The 25,492-nt window shown below is 49.4% G+C and overlaps 1 protein-coding gene across 2 annotated transcripts in view; it reads left to right on the top strand.

The window, feature by feature from the left end:
• Positions 1-4,186: 4,186 nt before the first annotated feature.
• Pou2f3 (POU class 2 homeobox 3) overlaps positions 4,187-25,492 on the top strand; it is an 82,143-nt gene continuing 60,837 nt past the window's right edge. Inside the window, 2 exon segments of one of the 2 annotated variants that reach the window (NM_001105745.1) lie at positions 4,187-4,289; positions 10,749-10,817. In NM_001105745.1, the coding sequence (NP_001099215.1) occupies positions 4,262-4,289; positions 10,749-10,817 (97 nt within the window). In that variant the 5' untranslated portion in view covers positions 4,187-4,261. 2 annotated transcript variants of the gene reach the window in all.

Genomic DNA, 25,492 nt, shown 5'->3' with positions numbered 1-25,492 from the left:
CAGGACAGTCAGCATTAGGGACATCAGAGCCGAGCACAGCTTTGTGCTCTGTGTCCCTTCCTTTCCACTCCCCAGTTACAGCTGCTTTTATCCTGGTTCCCAAGACACCTCTGGCTGTGTCACCCTGGCACTGTCCTGCTCTGTCTGTCTTCTGTAATATGCCTCTTGGCAGTGATGCCATCCAATTTAGTCAGAGGTGTTATTCAAAACAGACCTGGGAGTCCATCTTGGCCTCTGCCTTCCGCCCTTGTTTTTCTTTGAGGTGGGGGGGGCAGATTCAATGGCTTTTATGAACTTAAGATAGAGAGACCCTCCCGCCCCCATTCCACAGTCCCATGCTCAGGGCCCTGAAACCCATCTGGCAGAAGGAAAGAGCTAGAAGGGACTTGTTGCTTGGTGGCCTTCCAGGATGCCTTGCTCTCCACCCTTCTCCCAGCCCTGACAACTCAATCCAGCTGACAAGACAGGAAACGGGAGTGCTCAGCAGGCCAGCTGCCAAGAAGGCCACTTTTCCCTCTGGGGAGAAAACAAAGCTGGAGATGGCCACCCTCACCCCCACCCCACCCCCTCTCAGGAGTCTCAGAACACTTCCAGCTCAAGTGTTGGGAAGAAGCTAGACTCCAGACTTTGGCCTTGAATCAAGAGAAGCTGGTCAAGTACAAACGGAGCCCCGGGAAGAAGCTTCAGCTGAGATGAGAGCTGAGGGCATGGAGGGGTCAGAGGTCACACCGCCAGGACCCAAGGAAGGGTCTGAGAGACCATGGCTTCACAACCAAGACATCCAGTTTAGGCTACTCTCTGAGTGAATCCTCCAGCTCCAGAAAGAGAGTTGAGGGAGGGAGGGAGGGAGGGAGGGAGGGAGGAAGGGAGGGAGGGAGGGAGGGACAATTTGCATTATATTTGCATTCATTTGCATACAACTATTTTGATGTCCGAAGGCATTAAAATTTCTTGTCCTTCTTTCTCTTTCCCTCTCTTTCCTTTGGCCCTTTTAAACCTCCAGGCAGCCTCCTGTCTCAGTCTTTTCTCTGGTTTCTCTCTTGCTAACAGAGACAGGAGAATTAAGCCTAGGAAACTGTTGCTCACCAGGCTTGTCCTCCTCCTTGCTTCATACAGCATCTCTTCCCCCATAACACCACTCTCTCTCTCTCTCTCTCTCTCTCTCTCTCTCTCTCTCTCTCTCTCACACACACACACACACACACACAGAGAGAGAGAGAGAGAGAGAGAGAGAGAGAGAGAGAGAGAGAGAGGCGCCAGACTGGATTTAAATCTGTAACTTTATCACCTCCTGACTGTCTTAATCTCCCTGAACCTCAGTTTCCCCATCTATAAGTGGGGGCTAATGACTTTACTTTTCAACTAAGTGAATGAGCGTTAATTTAAAGCAAAACAAAACAAAGATGTCCTACGGGGCTTGGAGAGATCACTTGGTGGGAAATGCTTACTCTGCAAGCAACAGGACCCAAATTCCCCTGAGCCCCTGTTAAAACGGCTGGGTGGGGTGGCCTGCACCTCACTGGCTGGCCAGTGTACTGCTGGGTGTGTTCCGGGGCAAAACTAGACCCTGTCTCTAGAAAGAAGGGGGCTAGTACTTGACAAGTGGCACTTGAGGTTGCTCTGTGCTTTCCCCTACCCCCAGGAACACACAAACTCAAAGACGTTGTATACTTAGTGTGGAGCACAGTCTCCGCATTGGTGGAGCACGTACTAATGGATGAATAAAGAGATGAACAATGGCTAAGATAATAGCTGCCAACCTCTCCCTTTCTCCGGATCCCATCCCACCCCAGTCCCAGTCTTCGGAGCCCTTAAGCTTTGCTTCCAATTGTGAACCCCCAAGATCCTATCTCTCTCAGTGTTTCCTTCCCTGAAAACTCTACACCCCTGCCCCCACACACCCCAACCCCAGAATCCTATAGCTCTTGGACATTATCAGATGCAAACTTCTCTGGCTTCTAGAATACTAAGGCTCAGAGGAAAACAAGATTTCATGTGGGGAAAGCTGCACCAGGCCCTAGATAAAGTACTCAGAGAACCAGACCCTGAGCGCACAAGGCCATGCAAATGTATGCAAATGGAGACACGGAAATCACAAGCACACTGGGTTCTACAGCCTTGGAGAAGGCATTCTTCTGGGATGGTGGCCGGTGAGTGCAGCTGTAGATCAGACACAGAGCCCAGGGAAAGAGCCCAGCAAGGAAAGGATAGATTTTGTGGAATGAAGGGACAGGCTGAGAATGTCCTGAGTGGGACTTCTGGAATCACTTGTACCTCCAAAACCCCTTACCTGATCCCTTTCTAAGACCAGAAGAAACAAAAAGAAAGTCCCTTCTTTCTTGCCAGGAGGGGAAGGTGGGTATGACTGGGCCAGGCAGTTTGCCCAGCTCTGAAGACTCACTTAGGCTGTCCCTGCTTCTCCACTTGGCACCTAAACCTTCTGATGTCTGCTGTGCCCAGCATTGTTCCAGGACCTGAAGGCAACAGAAGGAAACATCCAGTCAGTAAAAGAAAAGGGGGAGGGGGTGAGCTAAGAAGAGCCCACAGCCCACAGAACCCTCCACACACGCCCAGCACTTTGCATGCACGATGCTCTAAGTTCGATCCCCAGTGCTGGGGGAGAAAATAGAGAGGACAATATCTCCAGGACCAGATCACTCCCAGCTTCCAAAAGGGAGGGCATTTAAATAGAGAAATTAACTTGAGAAAACAGAGTAGTGCTGTAGAACACGGAGGAGATTCTGTTCTGGGTGTTTGTGGGCTATGTTGCACTGCAAGTTAACTTCATCTAAGCCTCAGTGTTCCCATCTGTGAAATAAACACCATGCTGCTATTTACAGGGAATTTTTAAAATATGCACTAAGTTCTGGAGAATGGGGGTGGGAGGCTTTAAGGCCTAGACTATATAAGGGGACCCTATTGAAAAACTGGAGCAGACTGGCAATACAGGTATTAACTGCCTAACATACGTAAACATCTTGATTTTAAAGTTACAGCACTTCAACCACAACAACCACAACAATAACTTTAAAGATGCCCTTAAAGTTTTCAGCATCATGCTCAGGCCAGAGTAGAAGCACAGAAAACTTGGGTTATTGTGAATGGACATCTCAGGAGAAAAGAACATTTGCTTTTTAAAGCCGAAAAACGCAAGGCCATCCTGGGAAATGGCTTGCTTGGGCTCAGGGTAATGGAAGGTTAATGGGTATCCTATCTGAAAAAGTGATGAGAAGTGAGGCTCTGCCCTCTGGCCTGCACATGGCTTTCTGAGCATGGATGTGTCCCCGGAGCCACAGTTACTCACTGGCACCTGAAGAGTTAGGAGGTTTCTACCCATGCAGGGGTGCGCTCACTGGCAAATTACAGGGTTTGGATAAGTCACTCCAGTCCCTGGAAAGTGAACTTCATCACAAGTGTTGACATTGGCGAATATTCTCCACATTCTTCCCTCTCAGAACTTGGGACCAGAGGTGATTGATGGCGGGGAAACAGCAGGAAAGGGGCAGCCCTGTCTCTCTGGAAGGAGACGGGAGAAGCTGCTGCAAGTGACAAGGGCAAGCCACTGGAAACCAGCCCAATTTGGTCACCTGCTTAGCCCTCATAGATAGCAGTTATTAACACAGGCCCCGTTGCATAGATGCTTAAAATGGGGTCAGAGAGCTGAACAGCCTGAACCCAGCCACAAGGGTGGTAGATGGTTGGAAGGCAAGACCATTCGCAGCACCCGGAGTCTTCTCCGAGGACTCGAAGGTTCTGAGCTGCAACGCTTACTTTTCTTAAGCCCAACCAGGCAGAAGCCTGGAGTTCCCCAAAGCGCAAGCTACCGCAGGAGTAGGAGCCGCTGAGGGCGTGATGGGGAAGGACTGTCAGGCGGGGTCTCAACAGACAGGTGTTCCTCAGGGTCCGGACCCGCCCCGGCAGCACCTTGGCACCCCTCTCTCCCAGCCCCCAGTTCCACGTATGCAAATCCCTGTTTTGCATGGGCCCGGGGCCAAGCGCGGGGGCCCTGCCAGGGGGCGTGGCCGAGGCCCTCGCCCCGCGCCGCGTGCTCACCTGGGGAGTGTGCTAAGCCTGTCCGCGGAGTGCTGCCCCGGCCGGAGCAACGGAGTGCTCGACCGAGGTGGCAGCCGCTCCTGTAGTGGCGGCAGCTGCGGCGGCGGCAGAGGGCGGGAGGAGGGAGACCCTGGCTTCCCCGGGGGCCAGGCTGGGGCAGCAGCGAGGGACCTGGGGGGGCGCTGGCTTTGGCCCCGCCTGGGGCAGGATGGTGAATCTGGAGCCCATGCACACAGGTAAGGGGCAGAGGAAGTGAGTTCCGACAGGTGTCACTGCGCGTGTGAAGGGGCCAAGGACAAGGACACCATTGCACTACACGAGGGGCTGTGGGGTTAACTCCTCGTCGGCCAGGAGAGGGCGGTGCGGATAGCGGGTCCTTCCGGACTGGGGTGGATAGGAAGGTGTTGGGAGATGGGTTAAAAGGAGCAACTTTGGTATCTGAAACCTTGGAGAACAGTGGAGAGGGCCATGAAGTTCCTGAAGCCCCAGATCTGGGGAGTTAGACAGTGCGTGGGACTTGGGTGTGCTGAATCGCTGGAGTCCCAGGAGGTTGCAGGAGATGGGTGGTTCACTCAGCTAGGGTGTGGACCTGGGAGTGCATACGTGTATCCACATGCTGCGTGTTTGGTGTCCGGGCACCTGTGTGAAATGCAGGCAAAGTGGGCATGGGGGTGCCTAGGGGAAGTGGGTAGGGTGGAGCAAATCCAAAGGCGCACCTGGGGCAGATGCCATGCCACGGGATCGTTCACTGACTAGGACTTGTGCAAGCATGTGTTTGTGTGTATGTGTGTCATGAGTGTCTGGCTGTCCCCCATGTGTGTTGGGAGAATTGGTGGAGTAAACGCCAAGGAACTATCAGGAGTCTTGGACCATGCGTGTTCCGGGTGTGTTGGAGGTGGGTCCGCTAATTATCCATTGGTCATCTGTGTCATGGGCTCAGTGCATAATAGGTCTGTATGCCAGAGCGGATGGCAACGGGCTCATCTGAGTCTGATATCCCATGACCTCGTTTCCTGAGGAACCCAGGAGATGGATTGGCCCGGAGTCAGTCTCCCCTGTAGCGTACAAATGAGAGGTGGGTGTGGAGAGACCCAGCCCTGTCATTCATTCTGAGCCTCTGTGCACTGTTGGGCTAAGGATGCTAAAGGTTGGACTTGGTGAGGGGTTGAGGCACGGGAGGGCTGATCTTCATTAGCTGCCTGAGGTGTTGGGCAAGCAACAGAATCAAAATGGAAAAAAATAAACTTTCTAATTTGACCACTCAAAGCCTAGTGAGCACCTTATGTCTTGAACACAGTCCAGGGGCCTAGTAATTGCTCCTTAGGACTTGAGGGTTGCTGCAGACATTGTATGGATTGCCCCAGAAGAGCAGGGAGGGAGGAAAGAAGGAAGAAGAGAAAAAAGAGGGGGAAGGGGAAAAAGCAGATCTTCTGACCCACTCCTACGAATCAGAGCAGGCTGGATCTTCCTGTCTCCCACCACTCCTGGAAGCAGGGATTAGTTGGGGCCCAGGAGGCCTGTGATGCCTGCTTTCACGAAAGCTGTTTCCCAGCAGGGCTGAGTGCAAGGGTTCCTGGTGAAGAGATGTTGGCACTCAGTGGCTGGTGCCCCAGGATTTGCCAGGAAGGACTAGGTGAGGCTGAAGGAACCATCCGACTGGGTGTAGTCCAGTGTCTGAGGAGAGTCTTCAGATCCAAAGCAATACTGTGGAACTGGAAGTACCTGGGGACAGGTCTTCTGGGCAGGTGTCACACACACACACACACACACACACACACACACCCATTTCCTATCAGGAAAGCCAGTGTTCAAATGGAACTCTGTCCAAAGGTAACTCCATAGAAAGCGGGGAGTTCTCTAGAACCCAAATCGGGGACTTCCTGGGGGGTTTTCCACTCCTGTCTACTGGAGGCTTCTCCCTAAGGAAGTGGGAGGAGGTGGAACAGCTGGATCCTGGCGTGGTAGCACTCTGAGAACCGGGAGGGTCTGGTAGAGAGCAAGAGAAGAGAGAAGCTGGGAGAAAGGCCCATGCAAGCCCCCTAGTTGATGCTTCTCAGAGGTCTGCCCAGCTTCTCTGCTCTACGGTGCTCTGGGTGGAGTGTGCTGCACCCAAAGGGGGTGATTCCTCAGGATGGGGGGTTATCTGCCTTTGTGTACTTTGCCTGATTTACCTCTCCGATTGTCTTGAAGGCCTCCCTGCTATGATCTTTAACTAGCTCTGCCGTCCCCTGGGTCATTGATCTTCCCCCATGTCACTCACGAGGCCTGTTGGCTTTGTGTGGCGTGCTCACCGTACAGTGGCCAACCAAAGGCTCTCGGGGCTTGGAGCTTTCTGTGCTGTCCTTGCTCCCTTGGTTCAAGGTCTTCATTGTCATTTGAGACAGAGTCCTGCTGCATATCTTAGGCATATGTCACACTCAAATTAATCCTCCTGTCTCAGCTTCTTCAATTCTTGGTTTACAGGCATAAGCCACTGTGCCAGGCTTTTAAGGTCTTCATGGGGCCTTTCTGTGCGTGGAGGGAGGGACATGCTTCTTTATTTTAGAAACATTGCGTATTTTAGTCCCTCCATAGCAATTCCATTTTTCTGCTGCTTCCACTTGCCCTGGAGTTCCCAACACCAGGCCCTTACAGATGCCTCTGAGTTGGTTTCCGGGGTGATATCAGTGTGATAGGAGCCCATGAACCCTGGATGTAGACTTGCTCCTGGGTCCCCATCCAGAGGACTCCATAGCTGTGTGATCCTTCGAGTCAGCTCTGTATTCTGGCTTTGACGGCCTGGGTACAAACTCTGATTCATGTCTGCCACAGTCCGTGTTCTCACAGAACATCTCTTACTGTGGAGCTTGGATATCTGAGCAAGTCAAAAGGGCGTCCTCAGAAAGAGAGGGCCTTTGTGCTCAGGACAGTCAGTTAGGAAGGGAGGAAAGTGGTACGAAGTCAGCCAGAGGGTACCAGTGTCTGGCTGTGGGTGTCCTTCTAGGTATCCCACTATCAGCTCAGGGAGGGAGGTCTAGACACCCCAAGACCTGTGCCAGTTGGGGGGTCAGGAATGCTTTTGGGCCAAAAGGCCTGTCTGAGGGAGGGAGAAGGAAAGTCTGCACTAGAAGAGCTGGAGCCTTGGCTGACTCAGGAGTGGAACTGGAGGGTCCCAAGAAACCCTTCCTACAGAGGGACCTACAAAAGCAAGTATTTGAGGAAAGATGCTGCAGGTCTAGCTAGTCCCTTCCCAGAACAGGAACAAGGACAAGAGAGAGGGGTGAAGCTCCTGTTTGCCCAGAACAACCCGAACTCAGGAGGACACTCAGCCTGCTGCCGGCACAGCCTTAAGGTGCCTGTGTTTGCAGGTATCTAGAGGAGAACTCCTTCTGACCAGGCCATAGGAAGGCCAGGACAACTTCACTCTATGATGGTGCCAGGCAAGGCAGGTTGTGGTCTTCATGGAGTATCTGGGCGCTTACACAAAGCAGCTGAGCCTCCTCAGGGAAGGGAGCATGGCAAAGAGCCGACTCAGACAGACTGAGATAAGAACACAGCAGAGCTGGCCCCACCCCACACCTCTCTCCCTCACCCCCGGCAGTGCTGTCCGACGGGTGAAGGGTTACTGCCAGCGTCTCAGTGAGTTTCGGTGTTGGCCCATTTTTAGGCTGAGACCCAAGGGTTCGTCCCACCCATCTGCATCAGCCTCCTAACCAACAGGAACAGGTTCTCGGCATCAGAGCATGTTGGGGACTGAAAGAGAAGGTTCCCAGGCTATCTCACCCTACCCCTCATAAAGTTCTACTCCCTGCCTAAAGAGTGGGACTGTCACCAGGTGATAGCAACATGAGGGACCTTGGATGTCTTTAGAGCTAGCTTTCAGACATGATTAAGACTAAGCTCTAAGTTTATTTAAAGGGCAAGCGAGAAGGTTTCTTTGTGTAAAGTGATGGGAGGAATGGTGTTAAAGGAAAGTTGGGGTGACAGGCCACACAATAAGGCTCAGCTCAAAAAGCTACCTGTTTAAGTCAGTCCTTGTGGTATGGACATATAGTCCCAGATACTCCTAGGAGCCTAGGAAGATCACAAGTTCAAATCCTGCCTGAGCTAGAGTGTGTTCAAGGCTAGCCTGGGTAACTTGTTGAGACCCTGCCTCAAAATAAGGAGAGGCCTGGGATATGTCTCAGTGGTAGTAGAAATAAGACCATGATTCTCTTCTCAGAAACACATGCACGCACGCGCACACACACACACACACACACACACACACACACACACACACACACACACAGTTAACTGTCTAAATGTCCAGAGTTTAAAATAAGTTGAACTGGAAACTCTGATTGACAGACGTTATAGCCTCACTGTCCCTCAAACTTTTCCTGTCCCCACCCGTGAGCAGTTTTCTTCTCTAGGTGGAATCGGGAGAATTCTAATGGCTTTCTTAGTGAGTTACAGAGGTGCGAGACTGAAAGCTACAGCTGTCCTTGGGAATCAGGAAAAGCTAAGGAGAGTACGTGACTGGGATGCAAGAGGGGACTGAGACTCATGTCTAAGCCATTTAGTAGGTACACACTTTATTTCATCCTACCCATGATTCCGGGAGGTGTGTTCTTCATCTCCAGTCAGAGTGGCAAAATTCACATTGTCCTTTGTACCTAGGCATTGGTTTTGCCTTCTGGTTTTTCTGCTGCCAAAACCCATGCTCTGAAGTCCCGAATTCTGCCTCTGCTAAAGTTGGTTCAAATCCAGCAGAGGGAGAGGATTTCTCTCCAGTGCCTTCCCAGTAGGATCTGGCTTGGGGCTTTTTCTCCGCACTCAAGTGTGGGATATGGATGGATGTTGGACATTTCCCAGAGCCAAGCTGGGACAAAGAGAAGCCCAGTGTTCCCACAGTAGCACCTGAACAGCGGCCGAGGCCCCTGCTAGTTCTGTATATGCGTGCATACATGTATGCAGGGCTAATGTATGGAAGGTTAGCAAGTGCAGAAGGAAGGGCTTGGTTCAGTGAAAGCCTCCCAAAGACAGAGCAGCAGAGGGGGGGGCCCTGAGACTTCCACAGCCACGGAGTCCAGCATGGCGGTCTAGGAAGTCCCTACAGAGCTCTCACTATATACCTGGGTGTCTTCCATCAATAAGCAGTCCCCAAAAATCAGAGACTCCTAGGGTGGCCTTGTTTCTCCCCCCACTTCCGGTGCACTGCTGGTGTCTGCGTCTCTGCTCTGCCTGACTCCTCAGTCACTTCACTAAATATCGTTAAGAGTTACATGCATTAGCGCCTTACCAAAAAGAAAGAGGCATGCTTTCTCTCTTCCTGGGGCAGAGGTCCACCCTTTCCCCTCATCCTGATCATCTCCAGACCTCAGACGGCTACCCTGCCAACTGCCTGATTACCTGATGCAAATTAAGGCTGCCTCCTTGACTTGGATTGGCTGAGGAGCCTCATATGCAAATGAACTCACCAAGACTTTATCTAGTTTAAAAGAGTTAAAACTCTACCCCCCACCCCCGCGAAAAGGGTGGAGTAGGGGTTGGGGGATGTTGGACACAATTTGAATAAAATCTTCTCTTGTCTTAAACATCAGGATTTGGATGGTCCAATAAGGAGAGGCGCTTGGAGAGAGCGAGTTCAGAGTTGCCGCTTTCTTTCCCTCAGCTGACTAGGGAGGAGGTTTAGCGCGCGTGCCTCTTAGTGCTAGCTTGCTGTTATGGGTAAATGTTTAATGTATTGCACTGGAGCAGAGTGGAGAGGCCAGAGCAGCAGCACTTGGGGTCCGCTTTCTCAGCGGAGCACTCATTTCTCACTGAGCGATTTGGAGGAACAAGAGACAAGGGAAGAGTAGGGCTTGATTCCCCAGGCAGTGCATTGACCTCTGCAAGCAGACTTGGGAACAGGCAGGTAAGAAGAGCAAATGCAAAAACTTTGGTTTAAAGTACGCTTACCTCCTAGGGTAGCTGTGTTAATAACACGGGGAGCAGAAGAGTGATGCTTGATTTGTACTTATCATCATTATTATTTTTTGGGAGCGGGGGGACAAAGTCTTCTCTAAGTTCAAGGCTGGCCTCAAATTATGGTCTTTCTGACCTAGCCTCCTGAGTACTGGGTTTATAGGCGTGTCCCACCATACCTGGATTTTTTTTCATACCTGGATTTTTATGAAGCCCCCCCCCTTTTTTTTTTAAGTTTTGTGAGACACGGTTTCTCTGTGTAGCCCTGGCTGTCCTGGAACCCACTCTGTAGACCAGGCTGACCTTGAACTCAAGAGATCCTTCTGTCTCTGCCTCCTGTGTGCTGGGATTAAAGGCGTGAGCCACCATCTGCGCACACCCGAATTTCTATGGAGCTTTGAGAAGATGCATTCCCAGAATTCCAAAGAAATTAAGGGTCGGGTATGTGCAGGGTCCCCCACCCTGCTTCTAGTCGGTATCTTTGTGTCTGAGAGATGGGTGACTGGTGATGAACATTACAGAAGGTGAGAGACCCTGCAGTAGCTGTGGAAAATTGGGGGAAAGGCTAGGCTAGGAAGCTTGCCCAGAAGGAGGGGATCTGCGCCTCCAAGCTGATGAATATTCTAATGGCTATGTGTTCAGGAATCAGGAATTTGAAAGTCTGATGGTGGTTATAATTACACATTCAACTTTGCTGTTTAAGCTAAAGCCACGTGTGTCAGAAAAATGGTGACCTGCTATTAAAGCCCGTCGTGTTTTCCCTGCAGAGATCAAGATGAGTGGGGATGTCGCTGATTCCACAGATGCCCGCAGCACTTTTGGTCAAGTGGAGTCAGGTAAGGTGTTCTCTTCTGGCCGAGAGCCGTTAGGGGAAACTGTCCAGCAGTGTGGTGTCTCTTCTTGCTCAGTATTTCAGATCCGAAAGCTGGATATTGGGTCCTGAGTGACTTCTCTAGAGATAGCAGGGCATGGTATGGAAGCAGGGTCTACTCGTTTGGGCAGCAATGCATGTAGAGCTACAGTCTATGTTCTCCTTTGTATAGAACAGCTGGACTGAGCAGTGTGGAGTAGCTGCATCCATTTTTCAGGGTGCTGGCCCACTCAACCATATTGGTGATTGAACCTAGGGACTTGTGCACAGTAACCAAGCACTCTACCACTGAACCTTTTCGTTCATTTTGACACAGTATCTCTTGCTACGTTGTCCTTAAACTTGCTCTGTAGCCCAGGTTGGCCTCCGACTTTCAATCCTCCTGTCTCAGCCTCAGCTGAGATCACAGGCCTGTGACTAAGAGTCAGTTTGCTGGTGGCATGTGTGTTAGTAGAGAAGGTTAATCGTTAATTTCCTTCGATCTTAAGAAGCCGAGATGAGCCAGAGGCTGTGCCTGTGCTCATGCCCTTCCCAGAGTAGAGCTGTTATTCTAGAGAAACTGTTTCTCTCCTGGAACCAACTCTATTTCCCCAGACCCCATTGGCCAGGACACAGCTGAGCAGTGTTCACACGGAAATGACTACCCTCATTGCTGGAACCAGGGCTTTGCTTTAAGTTATCCTGACCCATTTGGGGATCGGTATGAGGAGTCAGAATGAGCTATCTGGAACCCCTCAAGAATGAGCCAAGGAAGGTAGAATTTCAATGGTAGGAGGAGACCAGGAAGTCCAATGTGTTATGTGTTACCTGGGCAAATTCTAACCTCCTACAGGAGACTATGGAAGATGTGTACTAAGAGGATTAAGGGTGAGAGAATCCAGGGATGAACTAGGACTGTCAGAATCCATCCTGACATGCTGCCAACCTCTTCGGGAGGTATGATTTCAAGTCAAACAGACCTGGGCTAAAAGCTGGCAAACAAGCCAGGCAGGGTGCTGCCCTCCTGTAAGCAACATTCAGGCTGAGACACTAGGATTGACCATTGGAGAGTCCAATCCCAGGCCTGGTTAGAAGGAGTTCTGGGCTAGCCTGGGCTACACACTGAGTCCCTGTGTCTCCCTGCTCGATGTCAAGAAAAAGCCTACAAATAGGACCACTTACTAGGTACCTGATTTGTGTGTCTACCCTTGTCACAAAGTGACATGAGAAAATGGGGGGTAAGCTGACAATGAGCTGAGCTATGTAAAGGCCAGCACTGTGGCCTTGTTGGTTTGGTTTTGTTTATTTGTTTGAGATAAGGTCTCACTAAGTAAGTAACTCTGGCTGTTCTTGAACTTGACATGTAGACAGGCTGATCTTGAACTCACAGAGATCCCGCTACCTCTGTCTACTGAGGTTGGGATCAAGGGTGTGCACCACCACATCTAGCTACCACCACTCAAAGTTCCTGGTGTGTGTGGAGGTCAGAGGAAGTTGTCAGATCCCCAGGAGCTGGAGTTACACTGATGGTTGTAATCTATGATCTGGGTGCTGGGAACCAAACCTCTATAAGAGCAAAGGTACTTGACCGCTGTGCCATCTCTCCAGCCCATCACCACGGAGATTCTGTAATTCTGGGTAGTCCTGCATAGGGCCACAGGTGCCTGGGGTGCTCTCTCTTTCTCCCTTCTTCTGAGCAAGTGGGTCAGCCCCAGAAGTTGTTTTTGCTCTGCTTACCAATCAAGAAAGATTGTGCGTGGGTCCTAGAGGTAGACCCCTGAGAGATAGCGATGTTTTTGACCTCTGAAGTTTCCCTGTTCTTCTGTCTTCCCCTTTGGGGTTTTGCTCAATGGTAAGATTAATGTTTAGGTGATCCTAAATTAAGGGTAGGAAAAGAAGAAGTCGCTAATTAAAGTAACCAAACCAAACTTCCTGGAAAGAGCTCTGATTTTTTTTTTAAACTGAGGAAAGCTTATTACCAGTTACAATGGTTACCAACTTAAGTTTAATGGTTTCCTTTGAATTTTTAAAAGACACATTCACCTCCCCAGCAGGGCATGAGTTAATGGGTGGTTTGTGTCTGAGTTTTAAAGGGAACTATACTCAAAGATGACCCAGAAAACTCCTGTGTACTGGAGAGCATCCACAATATTTTGTGTGAAACCCTTAGGGCATTAGGGGTGGGAGCTGGGAAAGGGGAGTTGTCCAGGTCCACTCTGAGTTGGCGGGGAAATCCTAGGTGAGTTTTGTCAGACCTGCGGGGCAATTCACACCTCCCTCCCCCTACCCACTCCCCCCCCCCAGTCGAGAACAACACCCCTCCTCCCACAGCCGAGAACAAAATGCTCAGAAGCTCAGCTTTTCTTCTTTTGCTGGCAACCAAGAAAGACCCTGGAAACCCTGTCTGCATTTCCCCCAAACTCCCTTTCCACAGCAGGCGTCTCCTCCTATGGCAGCTTTTGGCTTTTTGTGAATTCCTGTCACCTCCTACCAATTGCCACATTCCTTCATGTAGGGTTTATTTGCAGTACTGGGGATCGAACCTAGAATCCTAGGCATCCTAAGCAAGAGCTCGGCCCCTGAACTATACCTCCAGCTGTGTGCGCACGGGCAAATGCACACACAAGGGACCCAGAGGACACGGTCCTTCCTCAGCCACCTTGTCTTCATACAGGGTCGCTCATTGTTTTGCTAGTGGGCTAGGCTAGCACTATAAGCCAGAGAGACCCTAGGGTCCTCCAGTGTCCACCTCTCCTGCAGCTCTGGGATGGCAAGAGCATGTCACAGTGTTTGTTGCAGGGGCTGGATTCAGATCCTTATGCTTATGCAGCAAGCGCTGTCCCAAGCTGTCTGTCTGTCTGTCTGTCTGTCTGTCTGTCTGTCTGTTTTTGAGGCAACCAGGCTGGCCTGAAACTCATGGAGCTCAGCTGGCCTATGCTTCAGTACGGCCTTTTGCCTCAGCCTCTCCTTTTCTCAACTACGAAGTTGGATACAAATAGAACTTTATCCATGCATTAAAAGCCCCCAAGCTGTAACTCACAGCTCCCAACACCAAAGCAGCTGACCTTGGCGGTTTTTGGCCTTGCTGATCACTTGTAGCCTCAAACACCAGAGGAAAGACAAAAACCAATGTTTCAGAAGAAAGGAAGGAAGGAAGGAAGGAAGGAAGGAAGGAAGGAAGGAAGGAAAAACCCATTGGGACACATTTTCCCTCCTGCCCTCCAGCCACATGCAAAAGCTTTATAGACATTATCATGTTTAACTCATAAGGTAAACAGAGAGGTGGTATTCTCTCCGTGGAGAACACTGGCTGAGAGTGAAAATATAACTTGTTTAGAAGAGGGACTTGAACTCGCACTGTGCGAAGTCATCAGGTTCTCATCCTGGCTCTGCCATGAATGACCTGCACATTTGGTCACCGTTCCAACGTGGACCTTCAGTTTCTTCTTTACGAAGGAAGGCTTTGTACTAGATCACCTGGGAAGGCTGACTTGTAAGGCCTGCTTTCTGTACGCTCCCCCTCCCCATCTGTTTGTGCATCTCTTAAGTGCATGGAGGTTTTCCAGGGAGTTGAGTGTGGGCTCGCAGCTCCCTTCCACCCACATCAGCACTGCTTCTCTCAGTGGCTCCCATCCTATTCTGGCCTAGCTGGCAGTCCCATGACAATGTCTAGGGACCTCCACTTTGCAGCCCATGCTGGGCTCTGGAGTCTCTGCGCCCACGGAACTTTCCTTTGAGGATAGGATTCACATGTGTGTGCATCTGCATGTGCCCACGCACAACTGGAGGTATAGTCCAGGGGCAGAGCCCTTGCTGTGGATAACACTGATAACTGGGGTCTGTTAAGCTCTGAGCACATTCTGGAACATAGGCACTGAGAGTGGGGGCCATTATCCCACTTTACAGGTTGAGGCTGATAATGAGAGTGTTAGCTGAGGTTCCCGAGGTCCCTTACCCAGAACATGACAGGCTGAAGGGTGGACTTTTCTAGTGACTTTCTTCCCATAGATGCTAGTGGGAAGACCAAGGGATGCCCATTATGGAAAACCAGAGGGAGAGAGGATACAAGAGTGACATCATCACTCTTGTATGCCTAAGTCATGAAGGGTGATCTCGCAGGACTAGAAGGAAGATTGATCCTGTCTAAGGCACAAAGGCCTGTCTGGGGCCAGAGTGCTTGCTGGGTGTCTTAATCAGGGTTTTTATTACTATGATAAAACACTGACTAAAGGGAAAGTTGAAGGAAAGGGTTTATTTGGCTTAACACCTCCACATCACTATTCATCATTGAAGGAAGTCAGGGCAGGAGCTCCAACTGGTCAGGAACCTGGAGGCAGGAGCTGATGGAGAAGCCAAGGAGGGATGCTACTTACTGGCTTGCTCGCATGGCTTGTTCAGCCTGCTTTCTTATAGAACCCGGGACCCCCATCCCAGGGATAGCACCACCCTTAATGGGATGGGCCTTCCCCCATCAATCGCTAATGAAGAAAATGCCCTACAGCTGGATCTTACGGAGGCATTTCCTCGTTGATGTTACCTCCTTTCAGATAACTCTAGCTTGTTTCAAGTTGACATAAGATCAGCCAGCACAAGTGGGCACTAGAGGGAAAGAGCAAGGTTAGCTGCTCCTGCTTGGGAGCAGTGGAGGGTCTAGCCTGGGCAAGAACTCTCTCCCCCTCCTCCTTTGGGAACCAGTATTCATCTCACTAGAGGGGAGGGAGGGGAACTTTGTCATTCATTCCTCCAAGTTGAGACATCCTTGTCTTATCTGTGAGACTGAATGACTAATATCTGTCTGCAGTTCAGAACCACCCAGGAGACTCAGTTGTCTGGGCGACTGAAGAACTTCCAATATGACTTTAAATAGGATGAGTATGTCTGTCCAGGGGAGGACTGGTGAAGCATAAACAAGCCAGTGGTCTCCTCAGGGTTCTGAAGAAGAGTAATGATGACTGAGGACCAACTCCCTCTCTTGGGTAAGGGTCTGCTCCTTCCTTGGACTCCACCCTCAAGTTCCCTCAGAACTAAACTGGGGATTGCCACCAGTAAGTGAGGTTCTGGGGAGGATAGTTTTCAGTTCACATATTAATAAAGTGGCCTTTCAAAGACTGGAGGGACTGGAGAGAAACTGAGAGGTACTTGAAGGTCGGGTGAGAAGACTCTTTGATAGTGTATAAAGGAGGCTCCTCTTGACACCTGTTCTAAAGAGACTTGTGTGTGAGCGTGCGCGTGTGTGTGTGTGTGTGCACATCTCATGCACTTATGACTAAATGAGAGTGGGAGTGAACGCATCTTGAGAAGGACACACCACTGAGAAAAGACCATCCAACACAGAAGGTAATAAAGGAAATGTGCTATAATGGAGAGGCATGGGGAAAGTGCTGGGACTTCAGTTTCCTTGTGATGACAGCAGCGGGGAAGGGGGATCTGCAAAAATAAAGCAAGGAGAATGAGAGCTGCTATCTAGGTCTGAGCCTCAGTCTGTCCCAGCTCTGTCCCTCAGCAGGATATGCCACACCACCACCATCACTACCACCTCAAGTTACTGCAAAACCAGGATAGATTCTGGTAGTAGGATTCCGATATTCTTATCTGTGCCTTTGTAAACATCCAAAACCATCCTTGGATGATGAGAGCCTCCGTTAATGAGAGTACCATTCTCCTTTGCTTTTCATCCCTAAGAAGTCAAACCCACCGGTTGTTGTTGGTGCACACCTTAATCCCAGCACTCAAGTGGCAGAAGGAGGAGGATCTCTGTGAGTTCGAGGCCACCCTGGTCTACAAAGTGAGTTCCAGGACAGCCAGGGCTACACAGAGAAGTCCTGTCTCAAAAAGGTACAAGAAAAAGGAAGGAAGGAAGGAAGGAAGGAAGGAAGGAAGGAAGGAAGGGAAAGGAAGAAAGAAAAGAAAAGAAAAGAAAAGAAAGAAAAGAAAGGGGCTGGAGAGATGGCTCAGTGGTTAAGAGCACCGACTGCTCTTCCTGAGGTCCTGAGTTCAAATCCCAGCAACCACATGGTGGCTCACAACCATCTGTAATGAGATCTGATGCCCTCTTCTGGTGTGTCTGAAGATAGCAACAGTGTACTCACATACAAAATAAATAAATAAATCTTTAAAAAAAAAAGAAAGAAAGAAAAGAAAGAAGAGAAAAGAAAGAAGGAAAACCAAACCTACACTTTGTCTTGACTCCTTGTTCACATAGGAATCAATACCCCACTGTCTGGAAGGCCTTAATATCTCTCACCTACAGCCCTTGGCTGACTTCAGAGTGGTTTCCATCTCCCCTCATTTCTGATTACTGTAATAGGGAAATTAGAAGGGAACCATTCACCTCCCAGGCCTGCAACTGTGGCTCTCTGTGCTGCCGGTCTCAGGGAGTGGCCTACAGTGCCTGGAATTGCCTGTCAGTCAGTCAGACCTTGGAGAACTGTAGCAAATAGAACAGCCATGGTGGTAGCTCACACATATGGCCCAAGGACTTAAAGCTATAACATGACTTATCTGTGGGTTCGCAGCCCACCCCTCGGGATAGCCAAGGCTTAGACAAGTCATGAACACCTGAACACCTGCTGGTCTTCTCTATACCACTGTCTCTTCCCCGAGGAGGTCTGCTTAAGGAAATGACTTCCTTTCTTTCCAGCCTAACGGGGCAGACCGAGGGGGACAGAGGCAGGGATGTGTGAACTGTCTTTACCACCTGGCTCCCCTTCCTTGTCTCTGAGTACATTCTTATTTCCTAAACAATCCCAGATGGAGGGCCATTTGTTTTTCCAGTCTGTCCCAGATCAATAGCCAGTCCTGCTGTGTGTGATATCGTTGAATACCGAGGTCTGACCTAAGACCATTTTCAGCAACATCCAAATAGCTCTGCACTGCAGACAACTTGAAGACCCTTAGTGTTCTACTGGCGTCTCTAAGGTCTTACTCATGCAGTTTGTACCTTAACGCAAGTCTTCAGACCACCCTTGGCCTCACTTGGAGGTGCACTGTGTAAGAACACTTTGCGTTTTGTAGTAGGATGTCTTTTTGCCTTTGACTTATTGGAGCAGTGGGTACACCAGAACTTGGGCACCATCTTCTTATGGCCTTGATCCAGAGATCGTGAGGGATGGGGTGATGATGAGGCTGGGGTAGGAGACAGGTCCCAGTATACTCATGAGATGCATGGTACCTTGCCTCTAGCACACAGGCAGATTGGGTGATGAGCGGTATCAGGACCCTAGGTCATTGCAGCTTCCTGGGCTTTCATTCTTTACCAAAACCTTTCTCCTGAAGAAACATGAAAATGAGGTCCAGTGGTGGAAGCTGTTTCAGGCCAACAGCTGCTGAGGAGTCCCAGTTCTAAGCTGTTTGCCGTGGACAGGGGCACTGCCAAGGAAAAGGTCAGAAGGGATGAGGAAGTCCAGCATCTCTTCCAGTCCCTTTCCCAAAAGCCTCTGGTTTGAAGGTATGGGGACAGATTGAGAGTTGAGTGTCCTCAGACACTTAGAGAGGAGCTCCATGAAATCATCTGGTTTTCCCTGTAAGCGTCTAAGTGTAGAGCAGTGTAGGGCCATGACCAAGATGCTCTAAGATGGTCAGACCATTTAGGGACTCCAGTCGCCAGCAGTTCATTCAGCGTGCCCTCCCGAGTTCTCCTGTCAGATCACTGGTTGGAGGTGGGAGGAGGGTTATGGCTAAGGGCAGGGAAGGGAGGCCTTTGTGCCAAGCCAGGCGCCTGGGAAAGAGAGCTGTGGGCATCTCCCAAAAAGCACCAGAGAAACACCGTTGTTGAGTCAAACAATAATAGGCAGTCATTTGCATCCTATTTTACATACAGGTTCTACACAGGCCTTTCATCTCCTACCACTGCAACCCTGGAGCCCCCCACATCCCCTCCCTCCTGAGTCCATTTTGGGGTTTTTCACCATGTCCCCCCTGGAATCTAGAACCTCCCCACACCCCATACACATACTCATTCACCTGCCCCATCCTTGGTTTATCCCGGAACAAACAGTGGTTGGCCTTGCCTGGGTGTGCCTGGCCTAGGCTCGCTCTAGAGCAGGTGGCCTGGCAGGTCTGACCCGGCAGGTGACCTCAGGTACTGGATGCCCCACCTGTCCATGTCACTTCCAACAAGGCCCCCTTGGGGGAGCTTGTCCACTCCCCACCCTTGTTCAAGCTGTGAAGAGAATAGGGAGAGTCAAACCTTGCGAGCCCAGAAGGGGTACAGAGAGGAGAGGAAACCGGGGTGGTTGCTATGACGATGGGGTCCTGCTTTCATTTGCATAGGGTGAAGATTTCCATACTGCCGGGTGAATTTCCATATCCCTGCCTCAAAGCCTGTTGGGATGGGGAGGGGGAGAAGATAGAGGTCATTTGAAATTCAAATGAGGCTGATTAAAGTTTTCTTGAGGAGGGAAGCGTGGACAAAAGGGGTTAAGCCGGCTGGCAAATGTTGGCTCAAGGGCTCAAAGTTATCAAAGGGAGGTGTCTCCAATGTTAGCTAACTTCCTGGCAGCCCATCTCCCCAGTCTCTGGGGACCTGCCTGTGGTAGTTATAACTACCTAGCCAAAGGACACAACTGTCTCTCCCCTCCTGCACCCTCTTGGTCCTCATGGGTCAGGACCACTGAATCGTAATTCTAGGTTCTGACCTTCTTTCCTCTGATGGCTTCAGGACTGGTCCTGTCTGAGTTTTCATTGTAGGGGAAACAGTCTCTGTAGTTTGTCCAAGGAGATGAGAGGATGGCTGAATTCCGGACTCATCTTTCCCATTACCCCACCTAAGTAGACAATGCCCCTCTTTGAGGCTGCGTTTGTGCCTCCGGTGAAGAATGGTGAAACTGTCTCTCTAGCCATGGTCCTCTCTATCCCACCAGAACGGTGCACGCGCCCCAGTGTTTTCCAGGCTCTTGGCTTGGGAAGGGCTGTGCTGTTCCCCTAGCCTACTCTGACCTCACTCAGGGTCATTAGTTAAAGGCTTACTACTCATTGCTCATTATTTAAAGGCTTTCTGCTTATTTTTTTCATCTATAAAATGGGGTTAATAATAGTATCTGCCTCACAGAGCTTCTGTGAGGATCAAAGTGTGTTTGTAAAACACCCAGAACAATGCTTGCCAGTTAATAATGTCATTTGTTAGTATTTATCCCTGGAGGACAAAGTGTCCGTGCATGGGATGCAGTGACCTAAAAGCCAATCAGGGCAACTTCTCTTAGAAGCATGGACTCTGTCTCCTGCTCAGACTGGTCCTTAGTCCAAGACTCCAGAGCTAGAACCATGCTCCAGTGAAGGCTAAGTGGCCGCACACAAGCACTCACGCACGCATATATGACTGTGTTCGCCCTAGTTTGTGTGTCTCCATCTCTCAGGAAGCAGAAAAAAGGGAGGGAATCTGAGGAGAGAGCCTTCTCCCACCCAGGGCTAAGAAATTGGAGAGAGTCAACAAGACTAAATATTATTTAAAATATTAGAAAATCTAAGGCTTCTCTCTTTTGCCTACTTGAGTTTTTATGGCCACTCCAAATAAAGTTTCAGTTGACAATAATACGGGGGCATTTGGACAGCTAATCACTTCCCTCTCTAGAACTTAGTATCCTAACAAGGGTCTCAGAGCTTTGTTAAGTATCCAAGGCTGGCCCTGAACTCTTGATCCTCTTACCTCTCCCTCCAAAGTGCTGGGATTACAAGTATGTGCTGCCCAGCGGGTTTCAGGTTTGACCCCATGAACACACAGAGGACAGACATTAGGTGTCTATGGTCCCTCTATGGTATAATAATTAATAATTAATAATAATAATAATAGACTAGAGCTCTTATTTCACAAAGCATAATTAACTGTCTTTGACAGCAGATTTTACTGTCTTTCCAGGGTCAGGGAACTCTAAGTGAGATTTTGAGGAGAAATCTTACATTGCTGGGGTCCTACTCCCTTGCATTAGTGAACTGAGACTGAACATTTTTTAAGCCCAGGATACTCCATCATCTAAGCCCTTGACCAACGTGCCCAGTTGCGTTCCCTCTACTAATGATTTTCTGTGTGTTTTACAGCAGGAGACGCAGGGACAACACATGGGAGTTCTAGAAAGCTCCATCCATAGCTCAGATGGAGAAGGAATGGGGATTATATTTCCCAAGGTATCAAAAAACTATGGCGAGGTAGAGTTTCTTTATCAAAGAATAACATGAGAAATTGCACTGGGCGCCGGGAGAGGGCTATGCTTCCTCTAGCAGAGTCAACTCAGCAAAGATCCTCTGTGCTCATGGCATCGCCCCAGGCGCCTGAGCTTTGTGAGAACGGAATTGCCAAGTAGACAGTAGTTTGGTTTTTCCTTTTTGAGACAGGGTCCTACAAAGTCCAGGCTGGCCTTGAACTCTCTGTGTAGTAAAGGCTGGCCTTGAACATCTGATCCTTGGTCTCCACCTTCAGAGTACTAAAATATTAGGTTTGCACCACAATGTGTGTCCAGCAGGCTTCAGGCTTGACCTTCTGAACTCTCACACCTCAGACGCACATCAGATAGCTCAACAGGCCACGTCTATTGAAGTCTGTGAATTCTACTCTTCATGTCTTTGACTAGAGCAATGGGTGTTTTACACTATGAGTCCACACACTGAGATTCTGGAGGGAACTCGAGAGGCCATCTAGTCCTAAGGTAATGAGTTGCTCCTTTTAGAAGTGTGGGTCCTGACCATCAGTGCTGTTGTATGGCTCTGACTTTAGGGAAAAGGATAGGGTCCTAAAATTCGTTAGTGAAGTTTTCCGTGGGCACAGTGTGCATAGCTAGGGGTGTGTTGGACATGTGTAGAATGTTTCATCACCATCTGTGCCCTGACTGGACTAGGAATAATCAGCTAGTGGGAAATGAAACCTCTTTCCTCCTAACTCCTAAGACAGTGTTCTCACAGCTTATCTCCAGCCCTCCTGGGTTCAGCTTCAAAAGTTGTCCTTTGGTTCCTTCTAGGCATTTCTTCCTGAAAAAGGTGGCAGGAATGAGGCTAGGAATGTTTGGTTTTGTAGTTTTTATTATTCTTAATTCTCCCCCCCACCTCTGTATGTGTGTGTGTGTGTATAAAACTTTTCAAGGGCCTACCTTCGTAGTTACTAGCTTATGAAGTACGAGCAAGGGCTGGAGAGATGGCTCAGCGGTTAAGAGCACTGACTGCTCTTCCAGAGGTCCTGAGTTCAATTCCCAGCAACCACATGGTGGCTCACAACCATCTGTAATGGGATCTGATGCCCTCTTCTGGTGTGTCTGAAGACAGCTACAGTGTACTCATGTACATAAATGTTTTTGTACCAGCAAGTTGTCAAATTGTCCTAAAGTGTCTCAGGAAGTCTTACTGGGTTACACTGGGGAGTAGAGCTGCTGAGAACCATCCAGAAATGGGAGAGGCCCAGTCTCATTGTTGAGTACTCCTTGTATTGTTTACCAGGTAGAAGTGAAAAGTCCTGCTGGAACAGTTCTTGGTTTGGGCTTCCACCTCCCTCACCCAGAGAATTGTTCCCCAGGCAAAATCACGTCCCATTGCTGCCAAAGCAATGCAAAACAGGAGGCCCATCAGTCTGGGTGTCAGCGCTCTTGGTTCAGGGGTGGGAGAGCAGGCCTTCTTCAGGGTCCAGCTCCTAGTGTTGGGGAGGCCTGGCCAGGTGTCAGAGTTCACTCGCTGGTCTAGTGTTCATCAGATGCCAAGGGGATGAGAACGGAATTGCCCTAGGATTCAAACCTCCTGAATTCTGACCCTTTGGTTTCTTCTTATCTGTTGGGTATTATGACCACCCTGGCCTAAGAGGAGTCTACTTAGAATCCTGGGACTCAAGATTCAATATGCCTTTGACCCTGCTTGGTCACTTACAGTCTAAGTGCTAGTGATGCTGGCATCTTATTCAACCCCAGCGCTTTCACCCGTAGCCTCTGCTCTCTGACTCTGTTGGGAGCTTCTTGGTAGAGATGAGGTCTTGGGTAGCAGGTAGGACCAGGGAGATGCTAGAGCTGGGAAGCCATGTTGAGCCTTGACTGACTGCACAGACATTCTGTGAGTTTGTGCTGTTGACGAGGGAACTGTGCTAGCTTGGGAAGCCATACCATGCTAGTGTTGGAGACCTAGAGCTTTGGTCTTTCCTTGGGGATCATTCTCAACACACATCAACACTTTAACACCCATCAGTCGGTGTGGCGACCCATCAGTCAGCACAGCAGACTTCTGTTGGGAGTGTAGGCTGTCTCCTGAGCAGCCTGGGCTGTAAATCCACCTACGATCGGCACGCTGTCTTGTCTAAATGTATCTGGGGACCTCAGAGTTGGAAGGATGCTTCAGGAATGATTGAGACTCAGCGTCTCCATTTAGGAAGCAAAATAGATGATCGACATCATCTTCCCTAAAGCTGAAAATCTATGTGGGTAATCCCCTGAGATCCTGGCAGGCCCAAGAGCCCAGGTTCCAAGGGGTTTACCTCACCCCTTGTGCTCTCTCCGAGGAGACCTTCTGGCCCAGAGATTCATAAAGACCCGTGAAAGCTCAAAGAAGCTGACAGAGATCTGAGAAGGTGGCCCTTCGGTTTACCATAGATGTCACCCAGTCATCACTAAGGAACAAATCAGAGATTCTAAACAAGTTTTAGGAGCCCTCTCTGCCCTGCCCCTCTCATTCCTCCCCTGAGGCAGGCAAGCCTTACTGCATCTGAAGAGGCCCAGGGAGGACCAGGCAAAAGGGAGAAATGACCTTGATATCTTTTAATTAACTTCATCGAATCCCAGCACTTTAGAGATGGAGAGAATTTTCGAGATGATTTGGTAAACCAGGAGTGTCTGCTTGAGTGTTCCTAGGGCCACAGCAACTGCAGGCTCCCCCGTGGGCCACTCCAGCAGAACTTCCCTTTACCCCAAGATGAAGCCTGCTTTCCCACAAGCCCTAGCGCTCCCTGTTCCTCCTCTCTTTGAATGGGTTCAGCTAAGCTTCCTTCTCTTCCACACCAGACTTTGGGAAGGGTAGAAGAGACAGCCAATTTCACCACTTGCTGTATACAAGATGCTGCAGCAACTTTCGGATTTCCCCTTATTGGTCCCATTTCAACTTTCACTTTAAAATTTTTTAGTCATGTAGACAATAAAAAGTAGTTTCAGAATGATCTCATCTCCTCTGTCTGTCTGTCTGTCTGTCTGTCTGTCTCTGGTGTGTGTGTGTGTGTGTGTGCGTGTGCGTGTGCGTGTGTGTGTGTGTGTGTGTGTGTGTGTGTGTGTTTGAAATAGTCTCAGGTAGCCCACGCTGGTATAAGAGGTGCTACATAGCTGAGGATGACCTTAAGTTCCTGATCCTCATGTATCCACCTCTTGAGTGCTGGAACTACAGGCTTTTACCACCTGGATACCCGGTCGTCTGTGTTTATTATTATTATTATTATTATCATCATCATCATCATCATCATCATCATCACCATCATCATTGTTATCATTATTAGTTTAAAATTTATTCCCACTTTGACCTTCTACAAATTCACTGATATTTTATTCTTTTTTTTTTTAACATTATGTTTATTTATTTGGGAGTGTGATACCTGCCTTGCCACTTACGGAGATCAAAGGACAACTTGCGGGAGTCAGTTCTCTCCTTCCACCATGAGTGCCCAGGGGATTGAATTTAGGTCATCAGCCTTATCCACAGCACAGCACTGCATCCAGCCTTTCACCTGGTTCTGGGGATTGAACTCTGGTTGTCAGGCTTGTATGGCTTGTGACTTGGCCCACAGAATCATCTCCCTAACCCTTCTTCCTCCTCTGGCTGTCCTGGAATTGGCTCTGTAGACCATGCTGACCTGGAACTCGGAGGTCTGCTTGCCTCCTGAATGCTGGGACTAAAGGCCTTGTGCCATTGCCCCTGGCTTCCTGAGCCCATTTTTACAAATATTACCAAGCAAAGTAGTGGTCATAGTGAAACAGCCCAAAGGGTTAACCAATGAGGTATATTTCAACTTAACCCTTAGCCTAAACAACAGGCTTTTTACCATGTAAAGCCCCCAATTGTCAAAAATGGAGACAGCGGTTCATCATACAGCTCTGAGCAAGGCTTGGTGACACACATTTGTAATACCAGCATTTGAAGACAGAGGCAGGAGGACTGCCACAAATTTGAAGCCAGTCTGATCTATACTTCCTGTATTTGAGTTCCATTCTGTGTTCTAAAGATACTTGTATTAGACCTACGGATCTGTTACCAGAGATGTCCTGTCTGTAGCAGGTATAGTTCCTAAAAGCTCCTTGATTAGAGTCTGATTACGACCCATACCCCAGGTGGACATGCCAAGAAAAATTTCAGTCAAGATATCTGGGAAGAAAAAACTGGGCCCGATTAGCCCAGCATTCTGCCGCTGTTGCTTCAATCACTTGTTTCTTCTGCCTTGTTTGATTTAGTTTTATTTACTTTTGTAACAATAAAAAATTACTGTGTATCCTTACAACACAAAGAGCAGAGACTAATACAATCAGTTTCCTCCTTCTCCCAGTACTCAACCCTCACTCTCAGCTACTTCAGGTCTCTTGCTTTTCCTGTGGCTGGGATATTTTCTTGTAAATTATAGACTTCAGAACTCTCAGCTCGATGTGTGGGTGTGTGCATCTCTAAAACATAAAGACATTTCCCTTTTTAATCACAATTATCATTATCACACTTAACCAAACTAAT

The sequence above is a fragment of the Rattus norvegicus genome, chromosome 8, assembly GCF_021556685.1.
Source record: "Rattus norvegicus strain SHRSP/BbbUtx chromosome 8, alternate assembly SHRSP_T2T, whole genome shotgun sequence".
Lineage (NCBI taxonomy): Eukaryota > Metazoa > Chordata > Mammalia > Rodentia > Muridae > Rattus > Rattus norvegicus.
Note: the sequence above shows the minus strand (reverse complement) of the source record. Positions and strands in the feature narration are given on the sequence as shown.